This window comes from Homalodisca vitripennis, unplaced genomic scaffold, assembly GCF_021130785.1.
Source record: "Homalodisca vitripennis isolate AUS2020 unplaced genomic scaffold, UT_GWSS_2.1 ScUCBcl_5240;HRSCAF=11880, whole genome shotgun sequence".
In the NCBI taxonomy this organism is placed as follows: domain Eukaryota; kingdom Metazoa; phylum Arthropoda; class Insecta; order Hemiptera; family Cicadellidae; genus Homalodisca; species Homalodisca vitripennis.
Window position 1 is genome coordinate 8,894 of NW_025781365.1, and position 19,779 is coordinate 28,672.

The 19,779-nt window shown below is 31.8% G+C and overlaps 1 protein-coding gene across 1 annotated transcript; it reads right to left on the reverse strand.

Moving 5' to 3' along the window:
* Positions 1–2,383: 2,383 nt before the first annotated feature.
* Positions 2,384–16,788, reverse strand: LOC124373286 (pancreatic triacylglycerol lipase-like). Its single transcript, XM_046831667.1, has 5 exons — positions 16,737–16,788; positions 11,989–12,243; positions 7,509–7,694; positions 5,020–5,206; positions 2,384–2,545 (listed from the first exon to the last, which is right to left on the reverse strand). The coding sequence occupies exons 1-5, from the start codon at positions 16,786–16,788 to the stop codon at positions 2,488–2,490; spliced, it is 738 nt and encodes a 245-aa protein (XP_046687623.1). The 3' UTR covers positions 2,384–2,487.
* Positions 16,789–19,779: the final 2,991 nt, after the last annotated feature.

Genomic DNA, 19,779 nt, shown 5'->3' on the forward strand with positions numbered 1-19,779 from the left:
ATGACTATTCTTTCTACCTTGGTAAGCACTGGTGCTCAGTGGAACTCTACAGTAAGCTTTTGCCTGAATGAATTTAAAGTGGAAGATGTTCATGCAAGCTATCCTTAGTCTAAGTAATAGCACATGTCTCGATTGTTATGGTATAGAGTGCTCCTATTCTGAAAATGGCTGCCAACTCAATCTGTGAAATTCTAACTTATTTATTTAATGAAAGTGTTAGGACAGGTATTTTTCCTGATGTACTAAAGATAAACAAAGTGATTCCAGTACATAAGAGGGGTCCAAAGGACCAAACTTGTAATTATAGGCCTATAACTATTGTTACAGCAGTGTCAAAGGTGTTGGAGCGGCTAGTTCATAAGCAGTTGGTTTGCTATCTCGAAACCAATAATTTACTCAGCACTTGTCAATTTGGGTTTCGAGCTGAGCGGTGTACCATTGGCGCAGTCCAGTCCTTCATAAATGATTGCTTTGATGGTTTGGAACTAAAAAAATCTGTCAAGTTCAGATCTTATGACTTATCCAGAGCCTTTGATACTGTAAATCATCATATTCTATTAAATAAACTTAGGTCTTATGGTTTTTAGTCAACTTGCTGTCAGTTTTTTTAACTCATATCTCTCAAATAGGTGTCAATATGTGTATTTAAATGGCTCTATGTCAGAAACTAGGCCTGTTAAGCTAGGTGTTCCTCAGGGATCCATTTTAGGACCTACTCTATTTATTTTGTATATAAATGACTTGCCTTTTAATCTCAATGACAATTATGTTAGTACGTATTTGTTTGCTGATGACTTGGGTCTTAAGGTCTGCGCAAAAACGAGGAACGAATGTAATGAGCTACTTAGTGTTAAGACCTCAATTGTAGATGATTGGTGTGCAGCAAATAAGCTCTGTGTAAATGATAAAAAAATTCAAGATTTACATATTACCTTTTCTAATAGGCCTAGTGATAATGAGGACTTAAGTCTTAAGTTTCTTGGCATTTTTATACAAATCCAATCTTAAATGGCAAACTCATATTGATTATGTAGCTTCTCGAATTTCCCGAGGTATTTTTCTTATAAGATCCCCTTAATGGAACAATTTCTACTAAACACTTGCTTTTTATGTACTATGCCTATATTCATAGTTTCTTAACATATGGAGTAACTTTGTGGGGCCAATCTCAGATTGCGAATAAACTGTTTGTGTTACAAAAAAGAGCAGTCAGGCTTATATGTAATGTCCAGAGTCGTGAGCACTGTAAACCGCTGTTTGTAAAATTAGGTGTATTAACATTGCAGTCTATTTATGTATTAAATGTTTTGTTATATGTCAGAGATAATTTATCATTATTTTATTAATCAATGTGATGTTCATAGTTATAGTACTCGTAATAGAAATAATGTAGTTGTACCAAAATGTAACTTTGCTAGCACTCAAGCCAGTTTTAGATATCAGGGAATCAAATATTACAATGCTTTGCCCAATCACATCAAGGTATTAAACAGATCAAATTTTAAAAATGTTGTAAAGAAAATGTTAGTAGATTCATGTTTGTACACTGTTGATGAATTTTTAACTGTGATAAGAAGTAAGGATATTTAAAGTAAGCTATAGATTATTTATAATATGACGTTGTTATATACATATTTTGTATTCTGACAATTAACCACTTGAATTTGAATTTGAAATTGAAAGATATTACAAGAAAAATACTATTTAACAAACTGCCACAATCCAAATATATTTCACAAGGTTTATGATTTCCTATTAACTGAAGCTCGTCAATTACATACAATATTTGATGGCTAAATGCAGACCAGATCTGAATAAGTGTGTATATATTGCTTTTTACTCTTTTTATTGTTTGTACTTGTTTATTATGTATTGTATAAAAGTTAACTTTTTTAAAAATCATATATTGTCGATTCGTGTGTTGTTTGTTAATTGTTATTTATTTATATTATTTATTACTGATATAATTCAGTATTTAATGTTGCTGTGAATTATTACATAGACGTCTTCTTATGCTGTACATATTTATCTACTGTTAACTCAAATTTGTTAATTTTTATACTTGGTTATGATATTTTCCATTATATGTGCAGACAATTTATTTATTAAATATGACTTAACTACTATATTAAATTGATCAATGAACTAGAAGCATTTATGTAATAGCTGCTAAATAGTAATTTATAAATGACGAAGTCTAATGTATCATTGTATGTCTAATGACTAATAAAGTTCTTGATTCTTGATTCATGTTAGTTCAATAGTTTTTAAAACAAAACTATGTATATTGTTTACTGTTATAATTTTTAACATCCAATGAAACAACCTTGGAAACATATGACCTAACCTAGGGATAGTTATGAATAATGAATAAACATAAATATAACTAGTCTATAAAAATGTACTTTATTGCATTTTATGTCACAGAAGAAATTTATATTGACTGATATGGCATGTTTTTTAAATATTGAAAAATGTATAATATATTTATCCAAGTGCATAAGGAGAACTAAGTCCTGTTTTGACAATGTATACTCCTCGTGCCCTGAAACATAAAATGTAAATTAATTTGTATCATTAGATGACAATGTGATTGATTAATTATTATACTTGTTCATTTACTAAAACAACATTATTTAGGAAACTTCACTTTTGAATTTAAATATTATATCTTTTATGATTAAATATTATCTTTTTTAAATAATTTGCTTTAAACAAATTATGAAAGAGGTAATCTTTAATATGGCACAGACAATAACTAAAAATTATATGGCTATATTAAACTAGTTGATGTTATAATTATTATTCACAAATACAATACCTATATGTTAGATCAAGAGAACATAATAGTTATTAAAACTGGTTTAAAAACTACAAAAAAATCTACAGGAGAGTAATTAAGGCTGCCAAAGCGATTGAATTAAGGAAACAACTAAAATGCTCTAATAATATGTAAAAAAAAAACTTGTTGGAATATTATTAACAAACAGAATAAAAATAAAAATTCTCTGTTTCCCATTGAACTCTCACTTGAGAGAAACAACATCACTGACCAATTTCTGGTAGTGAAATGTTAAATACATCTTGTTGAATGTGGCTATGAGGGGTGGCGGTGCACCTTTTTCAGCTCTCAGAGGATCACGTGGCTCACTATGAAATTGAACAAAAAAGGATAATTGAAATTTAACAAAAGAAAAAGTTAACACTTTGATGTTAACTCCTGTCATGGAGAAGGAACATTTCATGTTAAAAAAAATATGATTTAAAATCTTCACACAACTAAAGGCCTATTGGGTCTCCAAACAATTAATAAAGTATTTGAGAAGTTCTTTCTCTCCAGGATGCTTTCTTCTTTGGATGAAAATGTATCCTTTGCAAAGAAAAGTTTGGTTTTTCGAAAGGATTGTCAACAATAGATGCAGTCATCCATCTAATCGACATTGTGCTGGAGGGTCTTGACAAGCAGGTACCTACAGTTAGTCTTTTTTTATATTTATTTAATGGAAAACCATTCCATGCAACTACATTACAATAAGCATTCAATGTTTGAAGAAAAAATTTACACAATAGCTGTATATTACACGGATGGCAGCAGGCAACAATATTAATCAAACAAGAGTCCATGAGAGGTATCCAAGTAAAAAAAAGAGACAGTGTATACAACCAATGAACAATACTATAAGTAATATAAGTAACAATAATCATAATAAGAGAATATATATATATATATATATATATTATATTAAATTATTTATAGTAAATATTTATTGACTTGTCAAAGGCATTTGGCTGTATGGATTACGAATCATTGTTTTAAAACCACATGACAGTAGGGTGCGAGGCACACTCAGCAGGGATCAATTCTTGGCCCGGTGTTTTTATTTATTTATGTCCATGTTATCTACATTATCTAATTGAAAAATTCAATATGCAGTTGATGCAACCCTTTGTTTCCAAGGCACATGCAAAAGCCTATTTTTGGAAATACTATGTTTTTAAAATTATGATTCATGCTTACAATTTTTATTAGAAATCAATTCCAAGTAAGTGATTCCAAATTGTATTGCATTTGTTTTACAGAGCACAGTGGTTGTAGTGCCTCAGGGTTGTAGTCCGTCTGTTATGCTGAATTACACCACTATTGAAGAAATCAGCAATATAAAAATTCCTAGGCAACATTGACAATTATCTGACCTAGGACAGCCTTGTGGAAGTGCTCTGCAGTAGAATGTCCTCAGACATCTACCTACATCTATACCTTGAGGAAACTTGTTGATTTGTGTGAAATTTCAGCATTAAAAATGACCTACTATGGCTTTGTATATCTATAAGTGTTATACAGTGTAATGTTGTGAGGAGGATGCACAAATATTCATTTCCAAAAAAAATGCGCAGAAGAAAGCCATAAGAGAGATTTCCAATATAGGAAAAAGAAAATTCTGCCAGGACTGATTTACAGAATTAGATCTGATGACGTTTTTTTCTTCCACATGTACAAGAACTGTCCTGTACTGTCATTACAAATGTGAAGTGATAGGTATTTGTGAATACAAACACTAGAGGAGAGGACATGTTAAGAAACTGTGCCACAACGGCTTTCGAAGCTCTACCATCTGTGGTTGGGACCAAACATATAAACAAGCAAACCTTGGATCCTCATATGGATAACAGGGAACCACTGATTAAGAAGAAGCTAAAGCACCTACCTATTGCCTATTGGCGCTATGAGCCTACTACTCTGTTGGTAAGTGTGGATTATGAGGGTTAATTCCATTACATGGATTGGGATCATGAATCTTGCAGTTTACTTATTAACTTTACTTATTAACTTTACTTTTTAACTATGAGTAATTCAAAGTTTTTGTTTACTTTAAAAATATGATATCATTATTTGTAAGTATTAGTTTGATGCATGCAATGTTATGAATTGTAATATGACAAAAGCTTAAACTTATTACTATTATTATTATTTAATGCATTTGTTATATTTTGAATATGCAATACAAAATTGAGACATACCCAAACAAGACATTCTCTCCCATAAGGATCCTAGAGCCAGCAGCAGGGTCAGACCTGGAGATAAGCGGACACCAGCCCAAAGCGTACTGGAAGTAATTAGGACAAGAAGTACCCCAGAATCCTGTCTTGGAGGTGATGGACTCAGCAAAGTAAGTATTGGCTAGCATGTGGCTGCATAGTGGAGGATCTGAATAGAATATTATATAATCAGATAAACATAATTATGAACTGTGTAGCCTTATATCATTATACACAACACCATTCTCACATACACATTTCTCTCTCTCTCTCTCTGTCTCTCTCTCTCTCTCTCTATATATATATATATATATATATATATATATATATATATATATATATATATATATATATCCAATGAATAAAAAATAAGTTTAACAACACATTTCGTTAAAATGTCCCTGAATGTTGACAGTTAAGATATTCAATATATTACTGTAAGTGTAGTGTTGCAGTACACTATTGCTATTACCATCTCGCTAGTATTTGACCAGGTCAGAGTCAAAGAGGTAGGCAGCACAGGATGGCATATGTGATTAAATTCTTTTCGTTTTTTTTAACTTTTACCTTTTATAGCGCCGCCCGGTGGCAAATCACATCAATAGGCATAGCATATAAACCTTCTCCGTGTATATATATATATATATATATATATATATATATATATATATATATACATTAAATTGTATAAATGGGCAATAGCCTTATTTAATTTCAATAAACATTGAATCACAAAAAGTACTTGCTTCGCCGGGAGTCGAACATGGATCTCTCACTTGCCAGGTGAATGTGCTACCATTACACCACAGAGCACTTACTTTTTCCGATTCAATTATTTTGTATTTGGCCGTATCGGCTTTATTGTAAATAAGGCTATTGCCATTTATACAATTTAATGTAAATAAAAAAAGTCGTTTGACAGGTATTTGGTCTTCCGATCATATGTTAGTTTGCTTATTTTAAACGCATATGTGACAGATACGGCCAAATACAAAAATAATTGAATCGGAAAAAGTAAGCGCTCTGTGGTATAATGGTAGCACATTCACCCGGCAAGTGAGAGATCCGGGTTCGACTCCCGGCGGAGCAAGTACTTTTTGTGATTCAATGTTTATATATATACACGGAGAAGGTTTACATGCTATGCCTATTGATGTGATTTGCCACCAGGCGGCGCTATAAAAGGTAAAAGTTAAAAAAAACTGCATACTATAAACTGTAATTACGAGACATATTAGATAGCCAAACACTATTTGAAAGTGCTAAGTAATGATGTATAATTTGTCTTTAAACATAAATTTCAGGTTCAAATTAAAGCTTAAATGTTAGACCACTTTATATTAAAGTACATGTACGTGTACAATGGCTATAAACATATGCAGATTGTCTTGATCATGGCAACAAGGCAAACTCTACATTGGAGTTGGAAACATAACACTTGAACCAGAAGTTCATTATTCCTCTACAGTTCTATCTAGTCTCTTGATGGGCACTTATCTTTTCAAAGAAAAGATCAGTGTTGAGTATAAAATGAATACTGTCCAACCAAATCCAGGACCTTTTGTAGGACTCTGGAAAAAAGCAACACTTCACTTCTGTTGAGAGCAACACTTCACAGGAAGTAGATAGGGTTGAAGAAGCAGAGGATGGTAGACTCAGTTACATCAAGATAACAGAGGTGGGACAGTGCCTAATCTACTAGGGAAGCTGCTATTTACGCATAGGTTTTTTTTCTTCTCACCCAGTTTGTCTTTATGACAGTTTTGATGATTTGGGTTTGCTGGAATGTTTTTGTGTTTTAGCTATGGCTGTAACTGACTAAGAATGTCTGTAAGCTGTTTGCATGCTATTGTTTGCAACAGTGGGCTAAATGTTCCCACGCTTGGTCAAATCAATGGTTTGATGTTTCGTAAGATGCAAAACTTTTTTTATAAGTATTCATATAAAGTCTTTGTAACAGTTTCCTTTTCTGAGAAGATGAGAAGTAAATTACTTTCCCTGATTATTCAAGATGACCTAGAAGAAGTAGCCAATTTGTTAAATATCTGTGAAAAGTGGGAAAGGAAACACAACAATTTTAGGAACGATTTTGAATCATGAAAAATGTGAATTTTACCGGTTCACCAGCAGGGTGGATTCTACTATGGTTTGAATCTCAAATCAGGATGAGATTGGAAGTACCAGACTTGGAGTTTGATATATCCAAGTTTAAATTAATAACTTTAGAACACACATAAGTGCAAAGAGAAGAAAATGGTATTTGTATGTGCAGTGCTAACCCAGTCGCTGTTATTGGAGGCTAAACATGATACATTACATGATATTTTTGTGTGATACTAGTTAGATTGAGGTGCAGAAGCAGTTATAACCCAACCTGATTGTTGGGGTACTGCATCTGATTCTGATTAGAGGTGCTGTGAATTTAATATGTAACTAGTAGCACTAATAACAACAAATAAATAAAAACCTACTTTTATGTTCTGTGCATCCTGGTTGGTTAGTGCCATCATTGGTGTAGAAGTCAATATGTCCTGTAGGTTCAATCTTGCCAAATATTCCAACATTGGTGTGAATTACATCAACAAAATCTGCATCTTCTTTATCCAATTTCCAAGAGTCTTTCAGAGTCGCAAAAAAAGGTAGCGCTGGATCCAAACCTAGAATATCAAGAACTATGAAACCGTTTAAAAGTACAAAGTAGGAACATATTTTTTAGCCCATCTGAAAATAAAACATGGAGTGGGAAAACCTATTTGTTTAAGTAGAGTCAACCCTATTGTATCTTTTGTCAAGTCATTACTCCCCATTTTCATAATATTTCAGGAAGTATTTTGGATTTATACCACTAAATGTAACAAAATATTATATATATATATATATATATATATATATATATATATATATATATATATATATATATATATATATATATATATATATATAGGTGACTTGAGGTCTTCTGGATGCTTTTAGTGAGCATAAATGAAATAAAATGTTATTAGCCATAAAAAAAGAGAATGATTACAATGAGTTACGGGCCACAGTTTAGGTGGGTGGAGGGGTACAGCCCAGGGCTAAGCATTCCTTGGTATGTTTCTGGAATACTTTTAAATTATTCATATTAGACTTAGACTTTTAATTGCTTTTATATTAAAGTTTCTATCTCCTATCACTACTAAATGCAAAAGAAAAGAATGTACTACAGAAACCTTACTGGAACAACTGATCACAGCAGGATATGTTGGCGTGACCTAGTACTACTATTGATGAGACCCAGTGCAACACTAGAAAATTCTGGTTCTGAGGTATTAGCCTCGATGATTATGTGGTTATGGTGATAAACAATGCAAAATTTGAACTAATTTGAACCATAACTGAAATACTTAATCCCCCAAAAAATACAAGATACAAAGTTAAGTATATTCTTACTTTCAGGAATTAATAAAATAATATTTGTTTATATGTATCTTAAGTGATAAATACTAGTATGATGTTTATGGTTCGATGGCCATTGTAATAGTGAGGGTATTAAATGGGGGTAGTCTTGGTATGCATGGCTTGTCTTGAGATCCAAAAAGCTGAATACAACCCTATTGAACCAGGCTCGTGTAATCTACTGATTATCTAAGGTCAACTGATACTTTAAAAGTGTCATCAATTAATTAATGAAATAGTGACAGAGAAATGTAATTCTACAGTTATACAGACTTTGAATCACTTTAGTTACTAGTCTAGTAGTATTTATAATTGACAAAGCTGAGTCTTAATTGTCACACTGCCTGAGATTTAAGCTAATTAAATGCTCTAGCCAAACTGGCATACTAGACTTCTCTAATAGTCTTTTTTAAACTTTCATTTTATCATGAGAATGCTGAAATCATGTCAATAGTCGATTGATATTCAGGAAAATATCCCTCCTAGTACAGTAGAATCCCTCATATCCGGCCTCGGTTTTACCGCACCTCGGTTTATCCGGCTACTTCCCGGAAGCCAATATCGAAATTTATTTACCACGGCTTGCAGACGCGCAGTTGCACGCACTAGTCTCCCACGACTCTTGCGTTATTTTGGTGTATCTATTTGTTTACATTTTCCTGTGTTGTCCTCAGTTGAGCTAGTAGGTTTAACCTGTAAACAGTTCGTTGATTATTTCCAGTGCGGTTAGTACAGTACAGTACAATTGTTTTGTTTTGTCAAGTGCTGTGTACTGTAGGTTGGTTTATCCGGCCGAATCGTTATCCGGCCAGGGGCTCGGTCCCGTGGTGGCCGGATATGAGGGGTTCTACTGTATATACAATATGAACAATTTTTCAAAACATCAATATAATGTTGTATTATAACATTTAAATAATTTCTTTAACATTAAAACAGAGTCATAATCACATTGTATTATACTAAAATGTGTAATAGTGTTTTAATGCATTTTAAAATACACTAGTAAAATTCAAAACAATAAAGGTGGGGCATAATAAATAGTTAATATTAATGTATCCATGAATAATCACTAATTTAAGTATTTTATGTTTTTTAAGTGTTGTATTATATATTTTCTAATATAAATATTTTACACCTATCCATAAATAATATTCTAAATAATGATTATGGAACTAAAATTAAAATAGCAAACAAAAATAGTTTTATAAAATTAATATGTACTGTACTTCAATATTAGAATAAATTAACATATTAAAATAAGAATTAAATATCTTTGTGTAAAATTTTCAATGGTTGAATAAGTTTTACAAGTGGAACTTGTATAAGCAATAAACTCATTGTAACACTTCCTTTTGCATCTTCTCACACAAGCAAACAAAGTAAACTAAGTTCACTTGTGTATGCGATACCATGAAACTGAATAGAAATTAACCAGTGAAACATACATTTTTAGATGGCTCAAAAACAGATAGCATCTCCTTTATTTTAAGGGAGGAACCTTACAAATTGAAGATAACTTAATTTTAAAACAAATTCTTTGTTAAGTCAGTTTAAAATAGATTTAAAAAAATCATCAACTTAACAAACAGACAAGATATTGATTTGAAAAACTTTCACTTTTAAAAACCCATCCTTCATGGATCATACCATCACATTTTTAAACAGCAATAAGCCCAGTCATATTACACAAAAAAGAGGCCAACCAAGAGAAATATATCCCAGAATTCTGAAAATTGGTGTATTTGTTTCTTGATAACTAAGAATTAAGAAAATATAAAGTCCGGGTGAGGAGAGAATGAGTTTGAGTGAGAAAGTGCATTGTGAATTGCTACAGAGTCCTTGAAACAGGGAAATCCACAGTGAGGAGGTGATTGGGAATAAGTTTGAGGAGATCATACATACTCGTAAAAACAAAGTATTCACCTTGAGTTCTATGAGCAGCACCATTTAAATTGATAACATAGTGGAGGTTATGGATTTACTTCCCATAATCTATAGAGTTAAATATCCAAGAAGATTGAGGATGACCTTTAGATCTTTTTTGTGTTATAAGTTAGCACCTTTCTCTTTAGCTCTTTTTTATGATGAAATTATGAGAAAACCCAAAAAGTCAGCTCTTTTACATGTTCTCCCAGTTTAAGAGAACCTCTTAGATGTGAAGTACGTTGTAAATATCATTGATGGCGGCTTTCTGTTAGTTAAATCATGGTAAATGAAATACAAGTGCTACTTTCTTCACTATATTTAGCCAGTATATGGCTTACATATAGAGACACAATGGTGAAAATGATCCACAGTTGTGTGTGATAGCTACAAACACTGACAACCACAGAATACTTGCTGAGCAACAACACTGAAGCACTGAAAAAATAATTTTAGTTGAAATTGATTTCAATGAAAAAATTATTGTGACAGTCCAACAAAGACAGTTAGTTCTATAGCAGTGTAAAAAAGAACAAGACCAAGTTTATCAATGAACTGTCTTAGAAAATGATAACTGAAGGAATTGAAGTAATACTGGTTGAGGCAGATGCTGATGATCATTGATCATTTTGGTGTGGAGTGATAAAGCAGCATCTAACAGAATTATAGTTGTAATAGGCAAAGACTTAGATATAGTAGTGTTGTTTCAAGCATTACTCCATCACGATTTTACATTTTGTTTGTGAAAACCAGGGATAGAAAAAGTTGAAGCCAAAATTTTCCGCCTCCTCATTCATCCTATTAAAAAAACATCCTAGTTATCCATAGGTTTAGTGGCTATGACAACAACTTCCTCCACCTTTAAAAAAGTCAAATCAGTGCTTGTTAAACTGTTCAGCACAAACAACATCCTCAAAGCCATATCCATTGTGTTGCACAATCTCCCATTAATTCAAAAGGAGGTTGCTGAAGCTTTCATTAAGTGGCAAAAGACCTGGAAGAGATTTCAGGTTCCATATTTCTTCATTCCTATATATGTTAAGGTACTAATGTACCTATTTTAAAATCTCCGGAAATTTTTTCACTTCATTTATCTAATTTGACTGGACTAAATGGAATTTACTATTAATGAAGACAATATTTCAGATTAAGTTAAAAATGTTCACATGAAACCAACCAATCAAATAAAGTATCCTCATCCCATGTTACGGTACTAAAAACATACTAAAAAACAAAGTCAACTTTCACAAAATATTGTGTTTACACACATTTTTCAGATTTTTCCAAATTGCCATCATGGCTAGTTATAAGAACCATATAAAACTACATATATTTCATGTCACATACATATACTCTTACTTAAAAATACATATATTTATATTACTATTATTCTTGTATATTATTGCATTCTTATTCGGTTCTGAGTTATTTTCAAAAATTTCAAGTTTCTAAGACTTCACAAAGTTGGTTTATAATTGATTACAAAATTTGTACATATCAGACATGTTGACAAGAAAGAAAACTAATAAAAACGTTTTGATAAAATGGTTTCCCTGAAAGTAATTGCAAATGTTTACATTGGAAAGTTTTGACCTGTGATACGTCCAACTCTTCGACCCGAGAGAGTGTGGAGATAATTGCTTGTATAAGCTGCAATGTGAGCACCCAGGCTGAAGCCGATGATATGAATTGTATCTGGAGAATGAAGAGGGGACATCTGCATCAGCAACTCAGCCAGACAACGGCCCACCTCTAGAGTGTTGAGAGCAGCAGTAGGGTAGCATGGCAGTAGTGCTAGTCTGCCCCAGTCTACTGCCACCACATTACATCCTCCTGTTTTCATGTACTCTACAAAACAAAATAGTGGGTGAAGGACTCAATTTCCTAAAGAATACAATCCTTGGTATAATAGTAAGAAGAACTGTTACTTATGAAGAAATTATGCAGATGATACAACCATTACTAACTCTGGTTTGGATATTTTAGATGTGAAAATTCAACTTAAACATTCATTAAAACAAGCAAAACAATGGTTTCTTGCTAATGATCTGTTAATAAATGATACTAAGACTGAACAAATAATATTTACTTTAAAGAACCATTTATCGGATGTAGACTATGACTTGTTCAAACCTGTAAAATTGCTTGGTATTCATTTAGACAGCAAACTCTGTTGGGGACGAACATGTTAATCATCTCTGTAAAAAACTGTCCAGAGTTACTTATCTTTTAAGAAAGTTGAAGGATTGCGTGAATCTGGATGTTCTTGTCATGATATACTTTGGCCTTTTTCATGCACATCTGAGCTATGGTATACGTCTTTGGGGTGGTTCTAGTTCAGCAAAAAGAACCTTTATTTGGCAGAAGAAGGCTCTTAGAATAATAAACGGACTAGCCATGTCGGCTTCATGTATAAACACTTTTCAACAACTTAATATTATGACTCTTGCATGTATCTACATTAGCTGTAACCTGATTTATGTTAAGAAAAACATTAGTAATTTTAATCAAGCAAATTCAATACATGATTACAATACTAGACAAAAGAAAGATCTTGTTAAACCTAATGTTAGGCTTAATAAGTGTTTAGATAGTTTTTAAGTATCAACAAATCTTGTTATACAATAAACTGCCGATGTCCATCAGGTCACTTCCTTGTAATAAATTTAGTTGTACTATTGCTAAGTGGCTTAAGAAGAAAGCATTTTATACTGCAGAAGAGTATATGAACTGTGATATGTTGGACTTGACACCTTAATTTTGTTTATAACTTCTTGACGATGCCTATTGTGACTTGTTTACTTAATGGAAAATAAAGTTCTTGATTCTTGATTCTTGAAAGTTAACTCTGCGTCCAACTGCTGAGAAGGATTTCACACCTGTCTGCACTATAGCTGCTTTCATGCAACAGTGAAGTAACTAATATATCTCATCCTGACTCTCTGAGGTTGGATGCATGGGTCATAAACTAACGCTAATGACCTAGAAGTTCTATATATTTTTAATCTAAAAAAACAAGGAATTAGTAAGACATTTCTACCCTATAAAGTTCTCATATAACAATTATTAATTGGTAGCATGGTACTGTACTCAATTTACCAAGTATTGAGAGTGATCTGTCACCCACCACTACAGAGACAAGGTGAAAGACCAGTCCACATACAGTTAAAAGCAGCACCAACTAAACTGCTTGAGCCTTTTTATTGTTAATAACTGTTTCTTCACTGGTATAATTGGTGGATCGTTTGTAATAAGACTGTGAATAAATGTCGAACCCTTTCAAAATGTAAGGGGTTACTCTTTTTTCAGGAAAAAGACCAAGGTGAAAGTGATGGTTGTGAACTCTGCTTACTGAAATTCTGGGATTTCATACATTTCACATTGATTCGCCAGATGCTTCTCTCTAACTGTTCAAAGCCCCAGAGGCTCAGTGAACTATGGGTGGAGAATCACTCTCAACACATGGTGAATCCATTTTTATAGTAGACCAACAATATATTTTTACATGATTTACGGTATTCACGAAATTGTCATTTTCATCCTAGCTCAAAATATTAGTAATAACCTTATCCTCATGCTTAAACACATCACAGACATAAAAATTAAATATAGTTGGGATCAAGCAACTGTAGCTAATAATACCTCTTTCTTGCACTTGGTTGGACAGTACAAGTGATGTATTTCGAAAACTTTAAAAGAAATGGTTCAGGTCCCATATGAGGTGAATGACTAATGCAATGAGAGTAAATGCTTTATGAGTCTTGTAATAGTTATAAAACATGTAGCATAAATGTTTTAATCAACAACCATAAAATATCTTCTAATCACAACTATCAAGAGAAATGTGTATTCAGTGTATAAACATTAAATTTTATTCTTACTCAGTAAGACAGTGATTTGAAAGCATAATTATTTGTTTTTGCACTAAATTGTTAAAGGTTGAGCATCTGAGAATGCCAATAGAATAGAGATAATAATAATGGAAGGGAATCCCACTAGGTTTCTCATAGTATTCATATTCATGACTGTGACCATTTTAAAAATACGCTCTGTGATTGCTGTACTGTGCTAATTGAACATTTGTTAAGGGTTGCTAATAAACAGACCGAGAATTTAAACGGAATATTATAATTGAGAGTGTCTGAATGTTATTATACTGCATGCATATTAGTTCAAATTGTTGCCTCTACCTGACTACATTTTTGGTAAAAAGGTGAATATATGGGGCATGAAATATTACTTCACCCAGACTAGTAGGATGAGAAGGATTAATAATATAAAAAATTAGCGTAACCAAAAGGGTGATGAGGGGGATACAACCCCCTCCCCCAGAAATCATGAAATTAAATAATATTCATATAAAATAATCCAGCTGGTTTGAAATACAGCCATTAAATGTTTTACTCTGATGTAGGCCTATATTATGAATTAGAATATTGATTTATTCAGTACCCTCTGGTGTGGTGTGTTTGTCAATTACATGCATCCCTTAAAGCTAAGTCCTAGTTAAACCACTGGTAGAAAATATATTAAAATTATCTGTTCTTAACCATCTATTCCAGACTACATTGGGATTAAAGGAGATAGTCCATATAATGTTATTCCATAGTAGTGTTTTTTTTTCATAACTATCATGACCAAATAATTAGGTTTAATCTTTTGTCACTTAACCATATCATCCATATGCCACATTATAATATGTTTAAATGTATAAACATTTTAGATTAGTGATGCTGATGTTTCTGGATGGTTACATCAGAGACCATTGCAAATAATATGTTATTAATATGCCAACATTATGCCACTCTAAAGTGGTAATGTTTAAAATATCTTAACAAAAATGTGTTTTTTTTTAACTTTTTTTGTCATGGTTTAATATTGACACTGTGAAATATACTAAAATGACTTACATATACATTTTTGCTTGTATGAAAAATATAAGAAATTATTAGCATAACATTTGGAAAATTATATCCAATGGAATTGTATGATATTATTGACTATATGATAAGTATATTAACATTCAAAAGAAAACACTTGCTAAGAAGTCGTCACTTATGGAAAATAATCTGTATTTATAAGTATACCTTATTTAACTGTTATATTCTTTAAATTAATTGTCTTGACATTCACCCATACAGTAGGCCTATGTATAGCGGCCAAACCAAACGAGGTAGATTATCCGTAACCACTTAAACTCCCCTATTTCCACCCCAAAGAATTTGGAGAAAATTATTTTGAAATCTCTAAAACTCCCAAAAAGGTAGTTTTGGGGGGGGGGAGGGGGGTAGGGGTGGTTTTTGTGGAAAATTATAACTCAAATGTAAAGGTATGTTGAGTTATACCTCATTTTAAAGGTATTTCTTCACTGATTATTTTGATGCAAAAAGTTTGAACCTATCTTGTCGCTTATGTACATGGGTACACCAAAACGTTAAAAAAATCAGGGGTTTGTGGGTAAATTTATTGCAACTACCTGCACAAATATAGAGAGACGATATTTTTATTCAAAACTAATGATGAGGCAGCTTATCGAAAAATATCATCAAATGCCACCCTACTACACCAAAATTTACACATTTTAAAAATACATCGAATTTTGAAATACTTAATAGCCCCAATCTAAAAAAATATCAAATTGCAACCTAGGTTGTGTTGTACATAATTAGAACGGTCTTTAAAAATTAAACATTTTCTATATTTAAAGTTTGTCTCTATCTCCAATGGTTTCAAAACTGTAGTACAAAAATAGATTTTTTAATAATTTTACTAAGTTAGTTTGTATTAATATAAAAACCCAATGAAACAAATGGAAAACAAGTTGGACTTTTAAGTTTAATTTGTTTTTAAATAATGTAGTAAAAAAACACATCAGGATTTATATCAGTGTAACATGTTTCAAAAGCAATCTAACCGTGGTGTTCTTCCAGGGGCAACTCGTGTATTTGGGATTGTTAAAACATGAACACCACGTCGCGGTCGTTTGGTTTGACCGCTATATGTACTGTACGGGTGGTCTGCCTCGCCCTGTATGACAATACATGAAATTGAACTTTCTTGCATGTTGAATACTTGTGACAGGCATTTTGAATGGATAATGGGAAATGAGTCTTTCTGTTATGATTCTGACAAGAAGGGAAAACTAAAAGAATGAACATCTGGGCTAGCTAACAGTCTTTTCACATCTAATATAGCACAGTTATATTTTTCAATTGTATCTGACCCAAAGATGGAAGACATGCCCCAGTCCCTTTGGTATGCTAAACAACACAATATTTTTTAGAATAATAAAGTATTAAAAGTAAATTCTATTATTAAAGAAACATTAAAATAAAACACACCTTTTCTGATGTCAGATGTAGGGTCTGTAAGTATCCTCCCTGCAAAAACCATGGATTATAACTTTGAGTGGAAAGTGAGGAGTCATACCACTCTGGCAACTCTATAAAGGAACCATTCAGTACCTCTGGTGGATGATTGTTTCTGCAAAATAAAACAGATGTTCTAAAATGTATGTAAAAATAAGATATTTTATAAATGTTCTGTGAACAATGTTTTTACATTTGCAACATTAATAATGGAGATAAATAGGTAAGTTTAAAGTTTAAGTGTGAACAACAAAACAACCTCTTTGCAAGTGTGATTTTATATTTTACAGTAGTCTAGGAGCTGAAAGTCAATTTACATTACATAAGCGCACAATCTAATTTTGTGTGTGAATTCGATAGAGCAATTTCCCCAAAGAAACCATTAGACATGTAAAATAGTAATTATATCAGCAAACAAAATAAAGAGGTTTTAAGTCATAATTTTCAGTTAAATAGTAATTTATTATATGGCTGGATGAAACTTTTTATCGATCTGTCTAACAGTTGCTTTTAAGTGTATCAACCTAATAAATTATTATCTTAGAAAAAAAAACAGTTGTTTGATATTTGTTTATCATAATCCCTTTTAGAATTATCCCATTTTGACCTCTACCAAAAGTAGCTTGGCTTACGATTGATTGATTTTTTTGTACGGGAAATTCCTTTATCGATTTAAAGAAAAACCAGATTGTGTGCTCATACTTATCAATAAACTAAATAAAGATTGAAAGTCATTATTAGAAAGGTGCACAGGCACTTCCTAATAATGAATTTTTTTATATAACTTTGGGTGCGAAAATTATATTACTATTGAAGTACAGGAAATTATGTTACACGGCTCACTAGTGCTGGGTTTTACGTATTATTTATATTGTTATGTTTGTAATGCGTTGTTGTTCCTCTTTGTCCTATTTTATTACATTGTTTTTAACATTTCATAGAAAAAAGTACCAATAATCATGATCTAATTAAAATTTTGTATTGAATTACTGATTTTATTTAGATTAAATATGTTTAAATCTTTAAGTTGTACCAGACGTTTAATTAATCTTATACTGTTTATTTATACCAACACATATAGAGTGTCTTATAATCTGCAGTGTACACATCTCTTGTTCAGAGTAATTCTGTAATTCTCATCCCAATCTTTATTGTTTTCCAAGGCTTTATGATCTTGGGTTGGCTGAAAAAACAAATAAGGTGACTGTTGAAGCTGCAGTTCCTACACTTATCTCCATTGCAAACAAATACCTAAATGATATCTGAAAGACATACTTGGAAATTGGCTATGTTATAAGAATAGTAGGCTACACAAACATTAATAGTGTATTTTTTAAGAATTACCATGTAACAATATCTTTAACTTAATAAATTGTAAAAATATTTATCATAAAACAATATTGGTGCTGTGACCTACTTACCTAGTGTACAAGTAGTACTGTAAGTCAGTATTGGTCTCACATGGCATGTGCAGACGCAACCTGCAGTTCGAAACACTCCAGTCGATACTAGGGGACACACCACACCTGTCACCACCACCTGCACAGCTGTGTTACTATAGCGATAACAATGTGTGCTGTGTTATTTCAAATATACAATCTTCAACTGAGATGATTACTGGAAGAGGGAAACATTTTGGTCCTGCCCTCTTTTCCTCAAACTGTAGTTTTAAGTCCAAATGTCAAGTGTAATAGAAAGAACAAGTGTATTTTTAAAGTTTCTTAATAAATTGTATAGAGTGAATGTTGAATTTAGCTCCATTCCACCATCCTCTTAGTGTAGCATTTGAAATCAGACACTGCAACAGACTTGACTCCTGAAATCTGGAGTTAAACTCTACAATCGGATTGAATCTACCCTGTCCACCATACCATAAACACTTTAAATTGTATATTATCTTTTCCTTCAGCATGAAGAGACCTTTCTTTAGCAATGTCTACTTATGTAAATTTTGTTTTGACACAAAAAAAACTAGAAAATTCCAGTTTATCACATACGATTTTATTCTACTTTATTTTGAAAACATTTTATTTCGTTGAACTGGTGAATTTATCAGCCCACTTTGAAGACTCTCCTCTATTTCAAGGTGATGCAATCATTTATATTTGAAAAATATTTAAAAAAGTTTAATTTTCTCAAAAATAAATATTTACAAACATAAATTATAAAACAATTATATTTAATTAAAAAATAAGGTTATGTTAAGTTTAATGAATTTAATGAATGAAAAACATTTCACTCCCTGAAAATATAGCCTACCATGTACACACTGCAAAAATTTCACATTTTTAACATCATACGATTTTATGCCCTTATTGTTGTTTATAGAGTTATGAGAGATTTTTATTTCAAAGATGTACATAATGCGTATAAAAACTTGGATATTTTTTATTTATAATAAATATTTATTAGGTAATAGGTTTTTATTTAATTTTGTACAGACTTTTACAAGTATTTTTTATAAGGAATTTGAGGTTTAACATTGTTCTTATTTGGGTAAGACTCAAGATTGTTTACCTACAGCTGAATCTTATGGTTTTATTGAAACCAGATATAGTTTCCTCATTACACTGGGATCTGTCTCTTATGAGTTCATATACTGTAGATGATGAGAGAGTTTGTGATTTATTTGACTATTCTAAAATGAGAATATGGTGAACATTAAAAGAGATCAATTGTGTGTTGTGAGTGATATCTTTATAACAGATACTTAGACATTTAGACATCGTTATGAAAATCTTTTGGAGAATAATGAGTTTCTAATTTATCCATGGATGCAAGTTTAATACTTCCCTAATTGGAACAGGTTAAATACTTCCGTAGTTTTTAACAATAATACTGCAGGTAGTAAAGATTTCTAAAATGCATTGGAATACAATCAGGATTGATTTTGGTATGAGTAGCTCCTTGAGCAAACTATTAGGAAAGCCTCTTATATTGAATCAAATATCATGTGCTAATTTTAGTTCAGGAAAGAATATATCTTCAATCTTATAAGAATATATTTATTGAAAAA

What these genes read in the sequence shown, in the direction of transcription:
- LOC124373286 (XM_046831667.1), bottom strand. Translation starts at nt 16,788, where the DNA reads ATGGTTTTTGCAGGGAGGATACTTACAGACCCTACATCTGACATCAGA. An exon ending in TACATCTGACATCAGAAAAG is followed by an intron (nt 12,244 to 16,736) that starts GTGTGTTTTATT and finishes TTTGTTTTGTAG; the next exon opens with AGTACATGAAAACAGGAGGA. An exon ending in AGGATGCACAGAACATAAAA is followed by an intron (nt 5,207 to 7,508) that starts GTAGGTTTTTAT and finishes TATTCTATTCAG; the next exon opens with ATCCTCCACTATGCAGCCAC.